Here is a 23,232-nt window from a genome sequence, read left to right as displayed (position 1 = left end):
TGGATGCGTCTGGCTCCATTATGTTCTTAACTTTCTGTTCCTGTTCCTGTTCCCCCTGCCGGTCCCGACACGGTTCCCATTTTTAATCTACTGTCTTGGATGCATCGCCTGGCCATGGACTTATGCTTGCTTTTGGATTTCTCTTTGGAGTTGTCCCTGGATTTGTTTGCCTCGTTACACCTTCCCCGACCACCAGCACTCCTTGGACACGCCCCCCTGTTTTTATTCCAGTATCCTGCATGACTTTTTCCTAGTGTTTCCTCACTCTACCCCGGATTGTGTCGTCTGCATAGGCTCCGGAAAGAACAGTTCGTGACACAAACAATGTGTCAGACACATACTGACTGTAGGACTAAGGAATTCCAATCTTTCTGACATTGTTTCTCTTTTAACCAAAAGCAATGCCACCCGTGAAACTAATTTTGACAGACCTCTACTTTGCACTGTTTGAATTATAATATTAAGCTGTGTTCTGTGTATTACCTTGGTCAGTGTTTCTTGAGCCTAGGTCCTGGTGAACTTGTGTGTTTTTTATTGCTTGCCTCAAGTTCTTAATCACAGGTAATATTTATTTCATTCTTATATTTTAGGTGTGTTTTTAAGTTTTCTTTCAGCTCTTATATGGTTTAGGAAACATATCAAACACGTGCCATTTCCTGAGTTTCAGACCTTCCCAAATTTATTTAACAAATAAATGCAACTAATTAGAAATACAGTATGCAGAAAGTAAAAAAAAAATAAAACACACACTATGGGAAGTGTTGGATACATTGTCATTACCACATGTGTCTGTTCATCCTAAATTGATCACCTGATCACTGAACACTGACTGCAAAATAAAGTTCTTAACAAACAGATCGTTTGCATTAATTATCACTTGTGATTAAGGGCCCAACTAGAATGAAAACCAGCAGATAGGCTGGACTATCAAGAACCAGATTGAGAACCTCTGCTCTAGTCATTCTTAGTTTTGAGCTTTTTCTCTATAAGAGTAGTATATGTCAAATTTGAAATAACACAAGCACAAAAATCTACCTTTACCATACCTGCACAACTGATAGAAAATAATATTTATGAACTGCATACCTGGCATCCCAGCATTAAAGTGAGTGAAGTGCACAGCTGCAGTGTTGGTCCACACAAATGTATCCCGGTCAGCAGTATTAGAAAGGCCCGTCCAAAAATATTTCTCAGACCTCAGTCCAACCAGGCTAATGAGAAAGGCATTTTCATACCTAGAAAAAAAAATCACTTATGAGAATTATGTCAAATAACAATGTCATGCACAAACACATGCAGAAAAATTCATACTGTATACCAGCTCACAGAAAACAACATAAAAACACTGATACCAGATGGTGGCTGGCGTTATATAGGAAAAAAAAATATTTAAAGCACTGCTGGGAGGGTGCTTTAGTAATAGTATAGTTTGTTATGTCACACTTGGAGACACAAAATGTGCAACCATGTTACAAACACATGAGACATTTATGCGTTCGTTTTTGGAAGACTTTGCACATGTCTTACGTACAGTACGTAGTTGAGATATCAGAATATCTATTACAAAATCCCAAGATGGCTCACAGATTGTTAACATTATATTTTGGTTCTGGCAAAATTGTAAATAAAAAAAAGTTGTATAGCAATTCTGTACTAAAGTGCATTATTTTTGCCCAAATGTACAGTACTTAACCTTGCTGACATGGTGATTTTATTTTGATTAAGAGTTTGATATAATTAACTTGATCTGAACTATTTTGTGAACTGGGCTTGCTTTAAAATTAACACTTACAATCCCACCCCACATCACTGATACCCCATCAATTTCCAACAAAGAACCTATAAGCAAAAGTCAAACTGCATTCAAAGGCTCTAACCCCCAACCTCTGGTGCCATGGATCACAGCAGAAGAAAGCTCCAAGAAAATAGTATCCTGTGATGCCAGGGGAAGGAATATCCCAACACAATACCAATATTTTTCAAGCTGCAGTAAGAACAGCCACCCAAAAAGATTTCTGCCATTTAGGGAGGCCAAGATCAGAGTGGTTGGGGATAGCAAGGAATATAATTGTATGAGATTCTCAACAGCAAATATCAAGTCACAATTTATTATGTAGTTCTGGTGCCAAAACACAATCTACTATCCCTAGGGGGAACATTGGAATAAAATAAATCCTGTAGTCTAGATGGAGAAACCAGCCTTTTCAAAATGTGTTCTCTTATAGTTTAAAGTCATTTTTAAATGACAGCATTTGTGTATGCATAATTATGTTATGCTTTTCTTGATTCGTTTTTTAATTCCAAATTTTTTGGGATTTGTTTGTTACCTCTATTAAACCAGAAAGGGGAAAAAGACTGTGTACATTTTTCCTCTGCAATATGAGTAACAAGTAGGAACTCATTCCAATCAGTGACTGAGGAGCTAGAACCAACTGGAGGAGTTGTGCACCCAACAGTTCAAGCCCTCAGCAGTCTAGCCCACTGTTTGCTCACAAGTCATGATACATCTACTTGGAGAATCATGATTACACTTACAGTCAGTCTTGTACTACCCAACCCCCAAATACAAAGGCATTCACTGAATAATTATTTTATTCTGTAAGTTGTAGCATTTTCAAAAATAGTTTTGCACTGTGTAATCATAGGGATGTTCTCAGAAATACACACAAAGCAAATTAGGAAAATTTAAAGATAAAAAGCCTAGCTCAACAGTAATGTAGTCACTATAGCACTGTACTGTGGTACTGTAGTAATGTAGCACTGTAGTCTTACCTGTCAGCAATATCAACCAAATGGGCTTCAAAGCTCCTACACTTCTGAGTTGCACTTTCAAATGTCTGAGTCTCTGATCCAACGTAGTAGCAGGATAACCCATATCTGATCCATCCCTAGAAGACAAAAAATTAATTACATCATTGGTAATGTATAAAATGAAAATGGAAGACTGAATTTGATTGCAGAACATGAATATTTTGGCAAACAGTTATTTATTCATTATAAAATAACCTCGTCAGCACTCAAATTCAAATTTGTTTAAATGATCAGATGATTTCTGGAACTAAAAAATATTAATAAAGTATATCTTCTGAAAAAATACTGTCAAGTCATATTTCCTTTAAAATAGTCATTTGTTTGTGATTGTGTTTTAATGCTTAATTTCAATATCTTTTTCAAGTACTAATAATTAAAAATCCTAAAACTATTCCCTGGCCTTCTGAACTATGATAATTCTCTGTATCTATCTCTGATACATTTACATACCAGACTCATATACAGTATACTGTAAAAGCATATTATTTTAATAAGTGATATTTCATTCTTAAATTTATTTTCTGAAGTCATGAGATGTTGTTTCCTGGAACACTTAATGTATGTGTTCCAGACTGAAGGAAATAAAGCTGTATAGTAATTTTAATAATTCAGTCACATCTTTATGCAAAGAGTAGTGTGGGAGTAAGGCACAAGATACCCATTAGGTTGCTGTAGGCAACCTGGCTTCTTTCAGGAAACACCTGGATGAGGTCTTCTGATCACTAAATGTCAAATGGGCAAAATGACCTTGTCTCATACTGTATGTAATATGTTTTATTGTTACTCAATTATATTGGTACTCAATGAAAAATGCCTATAGATAAACTATTAAAACAATTTTGAAAAACAACTTCTAAAGAAATCAGTCTATAAAACTTTAAGACACTTTAAAAAAAAATTAAGAAAAATATTTATTGGTTTATGCAGAAGCCAAATGAGAATGGATACTCCACATGGATAGACTGTACAGTATATTCTGTAGACTGTAGACTATCTTTCTAAATATTCTGTACTATGAGAGGTAAAATGGATTTGAAGCTGAGTTTTTTTTTTAATTAACTTCCAAACATTATGTGAAAACGCACAGGAATATTTTATTTCAGAATATTTCAAACCTTCACAGAATAACAGTGTTCAAATGCTGAGCATTTTTAAATATAGCTTTCATTTTGATGAACATTAACTGTTTCGGAACTGAAGTTGACAGGGTTGTTTTTCAACATACTGTTGTGTTATACTTAAGTTCAGCAAGGTTAATAAATAGTCATAAATATAAAGTAATAGCATAATAAATATGATCAACACATTTTACAAATACATCTTGATACTGTACAACTAACAATTTAGAATTAAACTATTGTATTTAAATTTTGGTGCAACAGTAAGCTTGATTGTTGTTGACATGGAAGTGAATAGTAGCAACATTACAGTTGTTGCCATTTTATAATATTTTCTTTGCCCTGGAGGGACAGGAATGTAATACAGTAATTCCACTATTTTCTGTCATGGCCATAATGCCAAAGAAACAGATCTTACATCTACTGTTGTAACTGTAGCTTGAACTGGACTGTGACTTGAATACAGTCCACCTACAAATTTTTCATTTAAAAAAATTAAAGACTAATTAAGAAATTAGTCTTAACTATTTTTGTTTGGGATAATAAATACAAGTTGCTGTATTATCCCATAGAACTGTATAGTGTATATGGCATACTGTATATGCCAGCAGTCAGAATTCTGAGTCACCAAGACCATATAACTGACTCAAATAAATGAAATAGAAATATGTTATGCACATTATACTGTATGCCCTTTAATAGCTATAATATTGCACTGTTGCCACCATTATTATTACTTTATGTTGCTGGTATTTTTTCACATTCCAATTTATAATGTGTAAATAATATGTCTTTCAAATGAACAGTCACTATATCAACCTGTCCTTGTCATTTGGATGATGATCATAAGAAAACTGTAAAACATACCGCTTTGCAACCTTCACTCACAACTGCAGTTGAACCCTGTGGGATGGATAAGGCCTTTTTCTTGCAAATGTATCCATAGGCCTTTTCACAGACATGATCTGCCCACTTCCCTTCCTGATGGGAAACATTCAAAAGAGGCTGCTTTCACCACTGGCACCCCATTCAAAATTTTAATTTCATTTTAATCCTGTTTTTAAGCATATTAGTCAAAGGAAAATAAACTTGCATTAACAACAATGACCAGAAGTGTCCATTTATACAGCAGGGCATGTACTGTATGAGAGCAATATGTTTGAAGTACCATGCTCAAGGGTACAGCAGCCGCGTTCATTATTTGAACCCATGACTCTTTCGGTTTATTCTAATGACTACTCAACTCTACTGTCCTGTAGTACAGGGTTATCATGAAGTTAATGGACTTCTTATACAACTGCATCATAAAATGTGCTACTCACACAAACAGGAACAAATGGACATCTACAATAACACCAAAGAACCACTGCCTTGGCAGATGTAAACTGTCAGGGTGAACTGTCATTGTCCATGTGGTCAAATATGTTTGTGTAACAAATTAACTAATCCATTATTCATTTTTCTCACAATGCAGTTTGAATAGTTGAATAGTTCAACTTATTGTGTAGGTCAAAAGGGCATGAAGAGCATAATCCAAAAACAACAAAACAGAATAACATTTTGTCCCAAAGACTTGACTTTGATTCAATTTGATGGTAACTGAAGAAGATTTATGTATGATTATACAAAAAAGGAAACATCTAACAACGCTCACAGATGTCATCACGCACATAAGGATGCGGTGATATGGACACACAGGTCAGATAAATATTTATAAATGAGATTCATCAGCAATGTGTAGGGCAATCAGAAGAAAGAAAAGAATATGAAAAGATGGAAGCTAAAAATATGAAAGTATGAAAGGCTAAAAGATAAAAAGAAAGAGCAGTAGTCAGATACAGTACATGTTTCCCAGGGTATGGAAACCCTCACTATCTTTAAACAAAAGTGTTACCTTTCCTTTCATAAGGACACAGTCCTCCTGCATATTGGTGGCATGGCTTGGTTCCCCTGTCAACCATTTTGTGAATGTCACATGGGTCCTGTCAGTCCATTCAAACAACATTGACATTTTCTGGTCATTCAGGCCTATCCAGAGTTCATCTGTTGGCACTGAAGAACAATAAGATATTTTATTAAAAGCCAAGCTAATTTTCAATTCAAAGGATTGCAGGGAAATTGTTTGCTGTTGTTTGGAAAACAACACAGAGCTTTAAGCTAAAATGACAACGTTCAGAAAACTAAATCCACAGCATGCAGGGATAAAAAAGTGTAATTTTTCCATATCTATGACACGAGTCAAATGGTAAATTACATGCAGAAGTGGATTGTACATTTTTGTGAAAAAGCAAATGCAGCAGTTGAAAAATGTATAAAAGTATCTCATCCCCAATGTGAAGGGGAGGTTGAATATACTATACATGATCGATGCAGCCTTCCATGATGATTACTACCTAAACAGTACACCACCAGCACTGTTAGTGTTCCATTAGAATGGAAATGATAAGGAGCTCTTCACACCCAAGTTGGCAGGACGCGTCTGCACATTATCTTGACTATGCACTTGTAGCATTTTAACCTGCATGAGCAGTGCACAATATAAAGAATCATTGATATCAAGTAATATAGGAATGCAGATCACAAATGTAAGGGAAATCACACCACGTCTAAGGGATGTAGAGGGAAGTTTCAGTAGATACACATTCTACTCACAGTAGCCGAGCTGTGAAATGACAAAGCTGTGTTCCTCAATGTTATGGATACTGGCAAGATCACCACCTTCCTTGTGACATGCAGCCAGAGCTTCTTTCCATATTTTTTTAGTTCGTTCTAAGTAATAGCAATGGCCAGCATAGGGCACCCAGTGATTTGGACAGTAACTGGGCTGGGTACTCGCTGCAGAAGAAGAAATCAAACATAAAATAAAGCAGTGATCTACTGCATACGTTACACATATTGCAAAAATCCGGTTAAAGGTATTGTATAGGGCTGAAGGTCAAAGCAACGTCCAGAAAAGTAGATTATAATTTCTTCAGCTATTGAAGCACAGTACAGAAAGTTCCTAATGTATAAAAAGAAGACTGCCTTACAATACAGTTAGCTACATGAACTGGCTTCATTGATGAGTTCTTTATACAAGTTATGGATTTTAACTAGTACTATGATCAATCCAAAAATGTAGGTTAAGAAATTATAAGATACAACGTCAATATGTTGTACGGCATGTTTCAGCCATTGTGAAGCCTACATTAAAAGCAGACTTAAGCAATCAGCGTTAACCTGGAATCACGGGGTTTACATTGGTAGTATTTCCTTTTCTGCAGATATATCCAAGTTTCTTCGAACATACTGAGTCTTCCCATTTAGCTGCTTTGCCTGGATTTAAAACAGCACAGTTCAGTCCTGGCTGTGAAGATGGGTGCCCTGTAATGTGAAAGAGAGATGCCAAAAAGAAAAGAAAATCATTAAAAAATGAGCCTATAGGCTCTTACATTAAGTCTAACATAATTTACCAATGCCTAAAATCAGATTTCTCATTCAAATATGAATGTGTCCTGCTGTTTTTAGTTAAATCAACTAGAAAGGTACTGTAATTACACCCATGGAAAAGGGTCTAACAGCTATCAAGTGAACAGTGCTACAGAGTATTACAACTAATTTTAGATCTGTGAAACAGACTGCACAGACAGGGTACACAGACTTTGACCTTGCTTTGAGTACTTCCTTTGTAGTCAGTGATGGAAAAATCAAAGAATCTTAGTTAATCTCTAAATCTAGTTTCTGTTTCAAGAGGGTTATGTTTTTAAATTGGATAAGTAGACAACATTATGTTTCTCATCACCTTTTCACTTTCAATTCAAGAAAGCTAAATTCTTTTGAAATACCCAGAAATGAATATTGCTGCTTCATAGTGGTTCACCTCACCTTCAATTTAATCTTTTAAATTCACTCAAGCTTTTGAATATATAATAAAAAAAACACACTGAATCACAATGGCAGTCAATCTGAAAGGTGGAGGAAAGTGCACTTATAAACATCACCTGACATTAGAAAGCATGTAGTACACATCTGTTCCCCACAGAGATGCATGCTACAGCGTCTTTGATGTTAACTTTAAATGAAAATTAGCACTCACCTGGTGCCCAGTTTAGATATCTAAATGGACTTCCATCAATCCATTGCCAACCAGTCTCAAACTCCAGACTATTCAATCCAATCCACAGTGGCGATCCCAGATTTTCTGTCAATCCTATTTTTTTAAAAAAAGTAAAGCATTGGTACTCTACAAGCATACCTCCTGAGTAGCATGGTCAATATATGCAAACACCATTCCTACAATATTTTTATGATGTGGAAAATGCAATTATAATTTTTAAAGAAGATTTGCTTGCAATTATGACAATATTTTGTACCCGCTCGATCATCTTTTAGGTAAACAATTTAAATACTAATACTTCTGCTGCATACAGAATATTTTTCTATTTGAAACTTGTATACATTATTATTAGGTTGTTTCCTTTTTGATATGTTTTTTTTTCATTACCACACACTGACATTTCCAAGTTTACTTTTTAAGACCATTTATGCATCTGTTAATTGTGCTATCAATCTGATTAGAGATGTGGGAAGCCCATTGATTAAATGTCATGCAGTAACTGTTATTTATTATATTTATTGTTTAAATGTAGTGATTTTATTCTGACAAGTACAACTGCCTTGAAGAAATGAAAAGGTAAGTGATTAAAAAATCAAATGCTTTCATTTTCTGTATATATATATAAACAAATTTAAATTGGTTTAAATAAAATTATTTCTACACCCTTTAGGAAAAACAAGTTTGATGTTTTAATATGGCAATTTGAGTGCATTTACAATGAACATAAGTGTAAAAAATGAATGAACTTAAAACTTCTTGTTTAAAACTAGATTTTACGGAAAGCATTAAAGGTCATAAAAGTACATTAATAAGACATTTGTGTTTTAACTATTGCATCTACACTTCAGCTGATACTAATAGTTGAGCTCTTAAACTAAACCAAACAGCGTTAAATATTGTGTTTATTTTTGGTTGGGAAATCTGACCAAAATAATTTAGAAAACTGAAAAAAATGCATGTACAGTGTGCTGCAAATTATTTTACTGGCTCTGGTACTCTGCCTGCACTGGCTCCTTCTGTAAGCCATTATGCCCCTAAGAGACAGTACTTTCCTACGTACACTATACATATGAAAACAAATTTAGGTTTCGAAAAATTATACAAAAACAGAGTATCTTAAATCCACTGATGTATTTTTTATCCTGTTCCTAATAGTATGGTACTTAAAGTTTCTTGAAACCACTTTCAATATGGAAATAACTTCATTTACTGTATTTTTTTAACCCTAATCAAAATACTAATGTACTCTACTGTGCTGTAGAGAAAAATAAGGATAGAACATGAAACATTAAAGGTTGTGTTTATCATAAAATATTTCATAGTAGTTCGCATGTCATCTTGGGAAACAACTATAAAAGACTTATGGATTATTAAGTTTATTGTTTCTGTTATGAAAGGTTACAATTAATATTGGGTGGCATGTTGATTTGCTAATTATTATTGTACTGTACCAGACCATTATGGTTAAATTATTTTTTCTATCTTTTCTTTCTAAAACTAAATGTAAGTAAGTTTATTATGAGGGAAACCTGAAATGGTTAATAAAAAATAGACTAATGTGAACAAACAAAGGATTTTTTGCACTACAGAGGTGTTTTTCTGCAGGGATTTTTCTACTGTCTCTTCTCCGTCTTTTATAAAAGTTTCCCAGTAATGATACTGCTCACCACACCTTCGAAATGTGGCATTTGTACTCACACCTTTCCAGGTGCAGCCCCATCTATTTTTGAGTATTTCTACCTGAGAGATATGTTTGTTCGTGTAATTCCACAATGCTCAGTAAGTCTGCACCCTGCTGCTGACAGCTTCTTCTCGCTTGGTGCCAGGTCAGAACAGCTTGGGTGTTTCTCTGGTACAGGACACCTGTTACAGGGTGGGTATCCCATCCAGAAGTTGCTGTTTGAACAAACACACATGCACATCGTAAGATGAAAAACAGCTGGCCATATCAGTGACAACTTTAAATTTCAAATCAGCTATCACTGCTCATTTCTATTCTTCATACTGATTGAGTTGAATGTGAAAAAAAAAATTCCAGTTCCTTAAAAATGGAATTTTCTTCAAAAATAAAGTAAGGTAGCTTGCTACCACGTTCATTAATCTCATTAGCCTGATTAACCTTTGGCAAAAGGCAAAGCTCAAACACAAGGTCTATATAACTTTGTTGGGGTTATCGAAGAAGAGTATTTATAAACAATCTGTTCAGCCATGGGGTGTACAGCTGACCATAACAAAGCCCTTTCTACAGACATGGGACTGTGTAGCACTGCCAGTGTGAGATGCTTCTGTACAATGAATAGGGGGCTTTTTCTGCTTCACGTCTTATCATGTCTAGGGTACATCCTGTATATGAAAGTTTTTTTTCCAATGCCCCATTCAGATCATCTGTGTGTCAACACAAAATGTAGAGTTAAAAAGTCCATTAAATACTGTACTTTTGGTAATCCTCTAGAAAACATAACATGTAGAACGTGACCTCTATTATACTATCTACTGTACATGGGCAATTAGCTCAATGAAATTCAAAATTAGTGCTTTGGAGAAATTAGCAATAATAAAATTGATTCACGTGAAACAATTTTCCCTTGCTGAGTAATAGGTTCATACTGCAAAATAATCCTTCCTATCAGAAAGGAAGCTTCTTTGATCATTTGTATTATTTATATTGGTGAGTGGTGGCTTGGCAAAGTGGTGAGTGACAGCTGGTCTGAATGAGTGCTTAGCACTTAAGGGGAGTGAATTCCATGTGAGGGATAGGAGCTGTCAGGATAGGCTCTGCATTGAATTAGCCACTCCCCTGGACTAAGAGGGTTATAAGAGCAGTAGAGTTTTAGTCTATTTCTAACCTTCAGCCTGGAGGGTGGAGAAGAGAGACTTCTTGTAAGTAGCAGACTGGGCTGGTTTAAAGTCCTGTGGGACTCAGCAAGCTAGGGAGGCTTGAGAAAATTCAGCTTATGCTGTATTGAGGCTCCATGGTAGTTCATTTCCCAGGCTCAAAGGAGATGAAGGACATTGTCTGGGAACAGGGTTGGCCTGCAGTCCCAAGGCTGACTACGATTGTTAGCCCCTGTAGGAGTGGGGCATTACGTGTTAAGGTAGCAGTGTATCTTCTCCCCACAGCTGAGAGAGTAGTCTAGTGATGTGTACTGCCTGTGCATTACCATCAGCAGATAGACAGGGTGTCTCAGAGTGTGAGAAAAACAATAAACTGCATGTTGCTTCCTCAGGGATGCAAGTGCAGGTTGTCTCAATGTGCCCCTGATCAAACAGGACCATCAGGGAAAGTAAGTAATGGGCCGAGTTATTGGTTATTAATCAAGATTTGGTACTTGAAGAAAATGGAACGTTGAGTTGAAGTGATTATTTCACTGAAGATTGGGTGACATAAAGTTAGTCTAAATTAAATAACCCAGTGCCTTGTTGTGAATAATGATGAATGAAGGGAAGATTACAATCGAGCAGTATGAATTAATTAAGTTGAATACTCCAGTGCATTGTCAATCCAGTAGAGACAAATGGAGAGAAACCTAGAAGAAAGAGGACAGGATCCTAGAAGGGGTCTGAAAAACTAAGGATGAACCACTTGAAACAGAAAAACCTGAAATGATGTGCTGGCAGTGTTGGTATTATGGTAGTCTGTGTCAGCAGATGTCACAATGTCATACAACAAATGAAAATATAGGCAAATTCAGCACTATTCAGGCAAGACTTGCAATATGTTTTTCTCTTTTGCTCCAGGCTGCTGAAACGGAAATACCGAAAGGGATTGTCTTGCTGCTAAAAAGCCATAAATTGAAGTGCTGCCCAGGTCAATGTATCATTTTGCTAAGTACAGGACTTTCTCTGAGGGTACATATTTGACATTTCTTTGTTGGTTTTTCACTATACCACGTTTAAAGTGATGTCCTCCTTCCTATCTTCAGTTGTATTGTATTTGACCACTAGAGTCATGATGAGAGGAAAAGGGAATAATCAAGTGATAAGAGCAAAGGAAGTGAGATATGTTAAAGTTGGGAAGTCAGGAACCAGATGTCTGTGCAGACCTTACATAATAACCTCTTAGTAAGTTACAGAAAACAGGAAAATAAAATGATTCCACTACACTGTCAATATTATAGTACTTAAACAGTTTTTCAGAACTGTATTAGGAATGTGAATTTTCAAACTAGTAAATTGTAATCTCTGTGAAAGTGTCAGTACTGACAGTTTAGCAAAAATCTACTGTATTTTTAGTGTGCTATAGAAAATATAAGGACAATGTGTCTAACTTACCTATACCTGTTATAGGAAATCAAATCATAGTATAAGATTCCTTAAACAAGATTCATTATATTGATTGTCCTTAAAATTACGTTAAGTTAAATAACAACATCATTAAGCCATCAGTTATAAGAAATGTGTATTGCATACAAGTAGCATCCTAGTAGCTTTACTATCTTTAAACTCTGACAAGATTTTCTGACAGATTTGGTGTTTAACTTTATTAACTTTTAACTAAATGGAGTTATTTAAAATCACTGGCAGTGTAAACAGTGACTGATTCAATAGGTCACATACTGTAATACATTTGGACAAGACTAGTAAAATGGTTGCAGTAGTTCTGTTATCAGGTTACAGCCTCCCTGACCTGAACCTGAGGAGTGAGTTGTTATTGGACTTCTGTATTAGGCATGGACTGCTCAGAATGCACACCATGTCCAACACAAGGTTACTCATAAGTGAATTTGGTACAAGAGCTCCTTAGGCCAGGTGTTATTAACTTTGTGAGCATATCATCACTTTTAAGGATGTATATTCTCACATTCAGGTAGAGGGAGAGGCAAAGCTGTCAACTGAACTGAGCTGGATCATACAGAGAGGGTTGTCAAGGTGTTTGGTGACCCAGAAGGTTCAAACAGGTAGCCAGGGTTCCCTGGGAACTCCTGGTGGATGACTCATTGTGGGACTTCAGTTCCCACTCCTAAAGAGCTTGTATCTTCGGGGAGGTTGGGGACATTGAGTGAGAATTAATCTTGATCAAGACTAAAGTTTTTAAGCGGGTTGTAAGGAGTTGTGGAAAAAAGGTAGTCAATGCCTATTATGGCACGAACACTAGGACCTGCTGGTGCATACCAGCAGTAACGGAAGACATCAAGTCAAAGAAGAAGGATGTCCATGCATTGCTTGCAGGTTGGTTTCACATTTGGCTAGAGGTACAGTCCCTGCGGACCAAGAGGGTTGCAGCTGCAGTGTTCACTGAGGTGAAAGCATGGAAATGGAAAGAGTGTGGAGGAGCTATGGAGAATGACTGCCACAGGGGCTCAAAGCTGTTCCAACAAACCATCTGACAACAGGAGGGGAAGGCGGGGCATTGCCCAAGCTGCTTCAGCAATGAGGATATCATTGAGAGGTGGAAGGAGCACTTTGAGGAACTCCTGAATCTGGTGGATATGCCCTCCTTTCAAGTGCCAGGTGGAAGCCTCTGGAGGGACTAGGCCCATTTCTGTGTCTCAGATCACTGCTATGATTAAACAGATCCATAGTAGTAAAGCTGAAGGTATAGATGAGATACACCACAAATGCTGGCTAAAGGTGTTTAGATGCTGTGATTAATATACCTCTTTAACAAAAAGGTGGGGACAGTGACTCTCTATTGGTAGACTTGCTTGATGGTCTCCATTTTACAAATAGGGATCTGAAAGTGTGTTCTTAGTACAGAAAGATCACACTCCCAAGCCTCCCTAGGAAAGCCTATGCCAGGGTGCTGGAAAGGAAACTTTGGCTGATATTCAATCATTTGATAGAGAAGGAAAATGTAGATTCCATCTAAGTCATTGAACAGTAGACCACTTCTTTCTCCTCACATCACAGAAGTTTGCAACCCCTTTGAGACTAACCTATGAAACTTGCACCATTAATAAAATGTTGTCTTTTTTGTCTCATCTGACTATAATCTTTGGCAAACACACTGAAGAGGTTCAGAGCCAAGTTTGATGCAGTCGGAATGAAGAGCAGTAATTCCAAATCTGAGGGTTTTCTCCCAAAAAGTGTGGATTGTGCTCTCCAGGTGAGGGAGGAACAGCTGCCCCAGTTGTAGGAGTTTAAGTACCTCAAGGTCTTGTTCATGAGTGAGGGTAGAGGTGATCATAAAGCACAAAGCTAAGGTATGCGTATACGTGATCTGACAACTGGAATCAATTTCCTGTCGTTAAACTCTGTTTATTTTTAAATAAATCTGACCAGCAGATTGGTGCAGCAGCTGCAGTAATGCAGACACCGAATTGAATTGTGGTAGTGAAGCAGGACCTGGAGGGATTATCTCTAAGCTGGTTTGGGGGAGCCAGGGTACGCCCTAGGAGAAGCAGGGACTATTGCTAAGGAATGGGAGGACTGGTGCCCTGTTCAGCCTGTTACTACCATGACCAGAAGTACCAGGAGTAGGTGGTTGGTAATGAGATGAAATCATACTAGTGTAGTTGTATGTTCCAGGAGCATGGAGGAGTGATGGAACTCTCTCTTCATAATGGTGAATGCTTTCTAGCTTCCAGGCAGACAACTAATCACTCCTACACAGCAGGCAGATGCTACCTTATCTAGCCCCAGCAGAACAGAAATTGTGTACTTACTGGAACTGACAACATCTGAGCAATAAAGCTTATTGTGTGTTCAACAAGACCTCCTTTACTAATAGAATTGACCTAGCGAGTTCATAATTACTCTCTTACTTTAAAAACAGTGTGTTTATTTTTATTGGACTGTACAGTACTTGTTTTCAATTTACCAGTAATATATTTAAGATTTCATTATTGTAGAATTGACTAAAAATTAATTATTTTATTTGAAAAGAGTTCAAAATACAGGTGGCAATCAGCTTGCCACAATTACAGTTAAACTTTTTTCTCTTGCCTAGAATCAAATGAATCATCTCAAATACTTCACTGTTTTAATATTTTCCTCTAATGTTACCAACTGTGTTACTGTCTTATCCCAATCTTTTAGGTTTCTACTGGAATGGTTATCATTGTGAAATATTTAGCATTATCTGGATTATGGCAGTTATAATTAAAAATACATTCTATGTCATAAAAGCTATTTCCATAATCTATTAGTACTGTGTTCTTGTTTTTTTAAAGGGGCTTATGATTACTAATATTGATGCTAGAGAATAACATTATTCATATGCAGGGTTTCTTTATATGAAACACTGCCAGGGAGAAAGACAACTGGAAAGAAAATAAACTGGAAGAGATTTTTAGAGCTGTTTTGAGCCTGTCACTTCAATATGAAAACAGTGCAGTAACAAAAAGAAGCTTCAGTAAAAAAAAAAGCTTACTACTCACATTTTGTTGGACACAGGCCCCATTTTCTATCTGTTTTATAATCTGCGGTTGTTGCACACCATAACTGACCATCAGATCTGCCATCAAGAGTGCACTCAGCATACCATTTCTCATCATACTTGAATGGAAACTGGCAGGGTAATCCAAATGAATTGCCCCCAAGAGTAAAGATATCTGTGGAAAACAAAGGGGGACATTTTGCATGTTAGCAAACCCATTTGCTGTTTTATGAAAAAAAAAAACTTAATAAGAATTAGTACAAGAATAAGTATGTTCCATTAAATGGAATGTCAAATGTTTAGGAGCAAGTAAAATCCTTATCTCACCCATGTCTGACTAAATGCGGTAGAGTACATACAAATATCACATTTCTTGTTTACATACGTGAGCATTTCATTTTTACAAACCCATCTTCACACTTACAGCAGCTCCCTGACTCCTCTTTCATCAAAATGGGGGTTTTGAAAACCCCATTCTTATGGTTGGGTTGTCATTCTCATCAGCCAGGTGAATTATCCTAATAAATGTCATCAGTAGTTTCACTTAATTACACTTTGAGCCGCTGAAATCCTATTTAGAATAAATATGAATGAAAACAAAATGTTTAGATTCTAGAATATTTTTAATGGGCAGCATGGTTGCAGGGTGGTTAGCATTGCTGCCTCACAGTGCTGGGGCCCTGGGTTTGATATCTGGTGTGCTATTTGCATGGTGTTTGCATGTTCTTCCTGTGTTCACATGGGTTTCTTCTTAGTTCTCTAATGTCCTCCCATAGACAAAAGATATACTGGTACATTAATTGTTTTCTTGAAAAACTGGCCCTGGTGTGAGCATTTGTGTTTTTGTGTCAGCGTGTGTCCTGCAGTGGATTGGCATCTCTTCCAGGGTGTTCCTTGCCTTGTGCCTGTTGCTTGTTGGGACAGGCTACAGCTCCTCCTGACTCTTTATCCGACAAAACAGTTAGAAATGGTTGGATGGATAGAATATTTTGAATATTTTCAATAAGTGGCATTTCTAATGACTGAGATTACATGTAAATGTAAATAAAGTATTTACTTTCTGGATATTCTACTTGAAATCCTACTTTGCTGGAATTGGGAAAAGGACAATTTCTCAACTCTTGAGTCCCCACACATAAACATCTGTGGAAATTATTGGTATTGAATGTTTTATCAACTGAAGTTTTCATTATTTTGTTTTTTAAAGCACTGAATTAGTGTACTATTTTTTGTGCATTTGTGATCATGAGATTAGTATGAATGGTAAAAACAGCTACAAGATTTAAAATAATTAGGACAAAACCATATATTTGATCAGATCATAAAAATTAATACAGTATCTTGTGTTTAACACAGTGATTTCACATGGTAATAAGTATTGGGGTACTTATTTTAAAGACATTTCAGTCTGTGCACATCAGTGTTTAAATACCCATTTGAGGCAATAAAATGCTCAACGTTTGTGACCCACTGAGCTTCCAAAACTCTGTGCAATTATTTGACATGATTTGCCAAGATTTTGGTGAAATCACTTTGAGTTTCTGCCTGCTGTTGATGTGTTCTGACTTTATTTTTTCTTCAGTATGTAAAAGTTATGTTCAATTTAATTCAAATCTGGGCATTGACGTGACCAGCCTTAAGATTTTCCATCATGCTGCTATGCTGCATGGTTACACAATGTCCAATAAGTATGGGAGCATTTTCGTCCACATAAGCATTTTCTTTAAATGTATTATTCATTCATTCTTTTGCCAACTTTGGTTACATTATTAAGGAGCATGTACTGTACCACACTATTGGCAGCCATGAATATCCAGTCTACATTATCTATATCATATTTCAAAATGTGCTCAGACATTTGAAGTTTTGTGGACAGAGACTAAGATAAACTTTCCCAACATGATGGAAAGTTAAACTTTGGAGAAAAGAAAGGAACTCCAAAGAATATAAATTTAAAATAATTTGGCTCATGTCTCTGTACTAATCAAGGAAGAATTTTACATTTTATTTTAGGTGTGATGAATTTCTGTCCAAGAATATGTCACACTAGTGTTTAAAACATAGCTACAGTATCACAGACATTCCTAGAAATCCTAGGATTCTGAGAAAATCCTAAGTGGGGCACTCTTAGCCTAAGCAAGGTACTTCAGTAAGCGATATCACTTCAATAAATTGACTTTGCTATATAAATGTGTAGACATGTAAGTTGGTTTGAATAAAAGCATCAGTCAAATAAATTTATAGTAACAGAAAATAATGCTAAAGAGTATAAAGAGCAGGTACAGACTGAGGACCTGGCTCTGCTCTCCTCCCCACTGATAGCTGGTGTGTGGTGAGCGTTCTGGCGCACTATGGCTGCCATCGCATCATCCAGGTGGATACTGCACATTGGTGGTGGTGGAGGGAAGTCCCCATTACCTGTGAAGTGTTTTGAGTGGAGTGTCCAGAAAAGCATATATAACTGTATATAACTGTAAGCAATTATTATTATTATTATTATTATTATTATTATTATTATTATTATTATAATGCAAAACTACATCTCTTCATCCATATCTCCAGAAAGAAATAAACCTGTGATGAGCCCAAACATGAGCTTAAACTGTTTAGAGGATTATCTCTTGCCTTTTATTTCTGTGTTTGATGATCAGAAGTTCAATTCATCATGATATTCAACTAAAGCCTCTTTTTAAATGCCTAACACAAATATACTGTATGGTGAGGCATTACAAGGGCAGCAACTGGCAATTGGTTCCAATACTAATCTCATGTTTTTAAATATTTAAATACAGCTTGGTTTCTCCATACTGGTGCTGCAGATAAATTAATAACTGTATTAGTAGAGCATTTGGCGACTGCCAAGCGGGTAAGCAGGTAAACTGTTGACATAATTATCTTTTCAACTGTTCCAAAAGGCACATGAAACGAGTTTCAAGACCACATGAAATACAAGGTAACACGTTGTTTTTAATAGTCTAGTTATTATAAGAGGCCTTTAAAGGGATGTTAACCATGAATGTACAGTGCAAGCTATTTGACATAAATGACATTTACCAAAGTAGGGTTTTTATGTAGTCATTCTTATAATTGAAAATGGATGGAAAGTATACCATATGAATTCAGGAAAGATAATTGAGTTTTAGTCAATTATGAAAATTACCTGTTTTTTCATCTATGACACTGGAACCTAACGAGAGAACTTAAGATTTCTATGGCTCAGAATCTTTTGTGTAGGTATCACTAAGGCATAAGTTTTAAACAATGTGTTGTGTGCAACATTTGAGTGTAATGATATAAGTAGATCAGGATAAGCATTAAACATATTTTCACAGGTTCCAACTAAGTAAGGAAGGAATTTTGAAGAAGGAGTAAATATTATTATTACTAACATCAGGTTTTGCCATACCATGACGTGTATATTTTTTGACCCTCCATTGAAGAGCAAGTTTGATTTGATCTAGCATTACAGCAAAAAAGCTTAGACCAGTGATCTTGGTTTTGCTTTCTAGGAATTGTTTACATGCTAGTTTGCCTTGGCCAAAGCTAACATGATATTCCAGTGCCTGTAAATACTGGTTGAATGCATTGGAATTAGGTCTCTACTGTGTATTTATGCCTCATTCTACCAATGTAATGGTTTATGTATTTGGTGCTTTCTGTTCTTTTAAAATTTGCAGAAAAGGATCTGAAGCAGAACGTTAAGCAGGAAAGGAAAGGACAGTACCTTCATATCCTCGAGAGCATAAATCATCTTTGGTGCCATAGATTCTCCATTTACTCCAGAGTCCATTACCCTTGTATAACATGATATTCTTTTCATTCTTGTTTCCATAATTGAAGTACAAGTCTGCTCCCTTTAAGGCAAATAAAGTGTCATTCTTGCACTCCCACCTCTGGAGCTCAGCCTTCTCATCACATGGGAACAGCAGCACCTTAACCCAGTCCTTCTTGCTCACAGCTCCAAGGCACAATTTCTGGGATACACTCAGAAGTCTGTTCTCGCTGACCCAGCGGAACTGTTGGGACTTATCACTAGGGTTGCATGAGGTCGTCTGTACAGAGTTGATGCCCACAGCTGTGACACACTTACTGTGATCTTCGTTGTATATGAGGAAAAGACCAATGTCTGCAACACAGAAAAGGGAAAAAAATATTTGTTTGCATAGCAAAGCAGCGACACTTCGCATACACCAGATAAATCATATCAGCAGCCCAATCCTTGAAATTTTCTAGCTAACAAATTCGTAGAAATGAATATGAAACAAATCATAAGTGAACATAAAATCTCAACAATATCATACCGAATTATGGGGAGTGAACTATCAAATTATTGTAAAGAACATTTGTCCACTCAGAAATGCACTTAAGGAAAATAAACTACCAAAATACTAGTGCTGAAACTACATATTTTTAGTTACAGTTTTGATTTACATTTCTTATTTACCGTTTATTTTATTATACCTACATGTGCAAAACCATTACAAATGAAGTTAAGATGTTATAATAAGATAATGAGATAAGATCAAGATTTTTCTTATTCAGATCTTGTTCAATAAAACCCCAGAATACAAATGCACAATTTGAATCTGAACTGCAAGATGAGAGTATTAATAAGTAAGGCAGAATGCCTACCTAATATATTTTCCATAATTGAGTGTGTTTGCATACTTATATCTCAATTTTTAAAATTCCTACTTTTTATACTTGAATTTTAAAAACTCATATTAAGTATACTTGTAAGGCTTTTAAATAGTGTTATATACACTACAGTATCATCTGTAGCATCTGCATGGTGAACAGATTGAGAGGTACCACATACTGTATGTCATTGATTAAATCAGTGGAATGAATAATAAGGAAGAGTTGTAATGCTTCATGAGACTTTTTTTCTTTATCCCTTCCTTATCAGATTGTATCCTTTACTTATCTCCTTTTATCAAATTTAATGGAGTATGTGCTCAAACGATATTTTCTTATTATACCCCTGGGGTGGGGGGTTAAATGATTCAGTTTATATATTCAAGGTTCAAACCACTTGTCCTAGTACAAAAAGTCCCTGTAACAAAAAAGTCTAAAACTGAGGTTTTCCAGTTTTGATTCTTGGGAAAATTATATCAACTAATTAATCTAAAAGGAGCTGACACATTGTAAAATATGTGATCTGGTGATGTGTTTAATTTTCTGATATCATTTTTCATTAGGAAAAAAAGAAGGCCCTGCTCTATTAAAAGCAAATAAAGAATAAACATTTGTAACATCATTGAAGTATTATTTACTTTAATATGCACTAAAACAAATATTTAATAAGCACTATTATGATGAAAATTCAACACATTTTATGTATGTACTTTATGTGTCACAGTATGTGGAGTACTTTTAAAAAATTACATATATACACAGTATATACAAAGACTTTGCAATCTTTCTTGTAGCACTTTATGTTTGACTTTTACTGTGCATATAACGTTTTTACTTTAGGTACAAAGTTTATCAGATTGTAATATCAATTTATCTTACTGTAAATGAGATGGACTCCAGGCACTGATCAGGCTTGACTGTTAACAGTAAAACATGTGCTTTTAAAGACTGCAAATTCAGTAGTGTATGTAAAATTAATCTACAAGAGCAGTGATATTTGATCCATAGTTTTTCTGAAAACTTAAATTAATTTATTACACCCTTTTCATAGGACAATGACTTCCTTCATTGAATGATTCAATCAAAAAGCCTGGCAAATATTTTAATGCTTAGCTGTTTAGATTTAACAATGTTATACATGCAGTACAACAAAACATTTGCATAATAAAAAAGACAACTTACCTAACTGAATGGAGATGTGAAAAGTAAGAGTTAAATACATAAAAACAGCAAATAATCTAGACATCATAAAATGCTCAGACATGTCCTGGCAGATATGGAAATGACTGACAGTGCTGAATAGATGAAAAGGACTGTTGACACACTCAGGTATCCTTTATCTGAAAATATTAGGAGAAAGTGAGGCCTTTTTTCCCACCCCCAAGAGTTGGCTAAATATCCTGTCACATGGGAATCTGAAATAACAGGAACGAAGTTATCACATGTGTTTCCACATATTTGTACAGGAAAGTACCAGTGTTGCAATGGGTACTTTCATCTTTATTAAAACAGAAGGTAACTCCTTCCAATCTTGTAATTAAAATTTTGTAAAATGTACTAAATATTTAACCTAAACTGTGACATCTCTAGTTCTGGACAGTCACTATTGGACAAGTGTAAATATTGTCCAAATATTTACACTTGTTACACAATTGCTTTATATTTTTCTTTTTAAATAGTGTCTATATTTGTGTCCAATGCCCTGATGTTCTGCGGCAACGAAACAAAGCTGTTTTTTCTTACCATTGATACAGTGCCAAAAGAGGTAAGTTCTGTTAATGAAATTGACAAAAGAATGGTCATGAGTTAGAAAAGAAGAATGGTTTTCAGGATATCTCAAGTTAACATATCCTGTGTTTGGGCAGGACAGAATCACTAACAGGACAACTTTCATCACTTTGTGCTGATTATGCACAAGTTTGCTTCAGGTTTTCTATATCCAAATGGAATCCAGCTAATCTTTTAAAAAATACTAACACCTACTGTATATTTGCTGGTGATGAATATGAACATATTCTGGACAACCAGAAAATGAGAAGGAAAGACTGTTACAGAAAAACAATAAGCTTAAGAAAATACTGTATCATTGATACTTTACAGCTGTAGTTAACAACGTTCAAGGCAAAGGAAACAGGTGAAGGTTTATTCCATGCAAAAAAAGAAAGAGAGACATTTTGGTTGTGGAGCTTTCTGCAGGTGTCACACCTAAAACAGGCTCCAAAGCCAAAACGTTGTGTCTCTTTTCTTTTCATTTCAGCATGGAAGAAACCTTCACCTGTTTCCTTAGCCTTGAACGTTGTAAACTACAGCTGTACAGTATCAATGATACAGTATTTTCTTAAGCTTATTTTTTTCTATAACAGTTTATCCTCCTCAATTTCTTTGTCCAGATTGTGCATATGAACCTTTAAGATTAACCTTTCAGATACATATACAGTACAGTAAGATTAAGATCTTACTTAAGTAAGTTACTTACTTAAATAAGTTACTTACTTACTGTAAGAACTTACAGTAAGATTAAGATCTTACTGAAGTACTGTTCCTACTGTATCTTCAGTACAGACTTCAGGGGAATGAGAAAGAAGGTGAAGGTACTATTGGGCTAGGATAAGGATAGGGAAAAAATGAAAAATGTCTTAAAGAAATGTTTTTAAAATATGATCACTTTTAGAATTACACATTTCTTATCTCTTTTTTTTCTTATATTTTCTCCTATTACAATCCTCTTATTATAGTGGGAGAACACTTACCAGAAGAAGGGGGACGTTTTTGGCAAGCTGTTGGTAATATCATATTTTATTGAGTTGTTTAGAAACAGTAAGTTACTGCAATTTTTCAGGGAATATTTGTCCTAAACTGGTCAATTCCCCAGAAATCCTTACTCTCACTTAGTTGGTTTAATGATTAGTCAATTAATTTAGAATAATTCACCAATCACAAATGTACTGGTGCACAAGGAAAACACAACCGGCTTATTTGTACATCAGTGTCTCTTTGGGCACATACCTATACAGAAATAATGTTATTTACATTTTAATAGTGAGCACATACTGTAGGTTTATTGTGATCATTTTGTGATCAACTCATGTGATTTCATAAGAACACAAAATGCCCAGAGTCCAGCAAAAAAAAAACCCTCCTCTGCAGGGACATGGACAGACATGGCAGTACTCCACTTCAATAATTAAAATTGCCTAGTAGCCATTGAAGGAGAAAATAATGCTTTGTTCTGTTTCAACAACCAACTGGTC

The 23,232-nt window shown here is 35.7% G+C and overlaps 1 protein-coding gene across 1 annotated transcript in view; it reads right to left on the bottom strand.

Moving 5' to 3' along the window:
* mrc1b (mannose receptor, C type 1b) overlaps positions 1 to 21,337 on the bottom strand; it is a 42,918-nt gene extending 21,581 nt beyond the window's left edge. Inside the window, exons 1-11 of the mRNA XM_015354515.2 lie at positions 21,164 to 21,337; positions 19,068 to 19,469; positions 15,345 to 15,518; positions 9,766 to 9,921; positions 8,005 to 8,118; positions 7,149 to 7,292; positions 6,582 to 6,764; positions 5,824 to 5,981; positions 4,797 to 4,910; positions 2,773 to 2,888; positions 1,087 to 1,235 (exon numbers count right to left, since the gene is read on the bottom strand). Coding sequence (XP_015210001.2) covers positions 1,087 to 1,235; positions 2,773 to 2,888; positions 4,797 to 4,910; positions 5,824 to 5,981; positions 6,582 to 6,764; positions 7,149 to 7,292; positions 8,005 to 8,118; positions 9,766 to 9,921; positions 15,345 to 15,518; positions 19,068 to 19,469; positions 21,164 to 21,245 — 1,792 coding nt within the window. The 5' untranslated portion in view covers positions 21,246 to 21,337. The remainder of the gene's footprint in view (positions 1 to 1,086; positions 1,236 to 2,772; positions 2,889 to 4,796; positions 4,911 to 5,823; positions 5,982 to 6,581; positions 6,765 to 7,148; positions 7,293 to 8,004; positions 8,119 to 9,765; positions 9,922 to 15,344; positions 15,519 to 19,067; positions 19,470 to 21,163) is intronic.
* Between the last annotated feature and the right edge of the window lie 1,895 nt (positions 21,338 to 23,232).

Source organism: Lepisosteus oculatus, chromosome 6 (genome assembly GCF_040954835.1).
Source record: "Lepisosteus oculatus isolate fLepOcu1 chromosome 6, fLepOcu1.hap2, whole genome shotgun sequence".
NCBI lineage: Eukaryota > Metazoa > Chordata > Actinopteri > Semionotiformes > Lepisosteidae > Lepisosteus > Lepisosteus oculatus.
The sequence above is the reverse complement of the archived record's forward strand: the minus strand, read 5'-3'. Positions and strand labels throughout refer to the sequence as shown.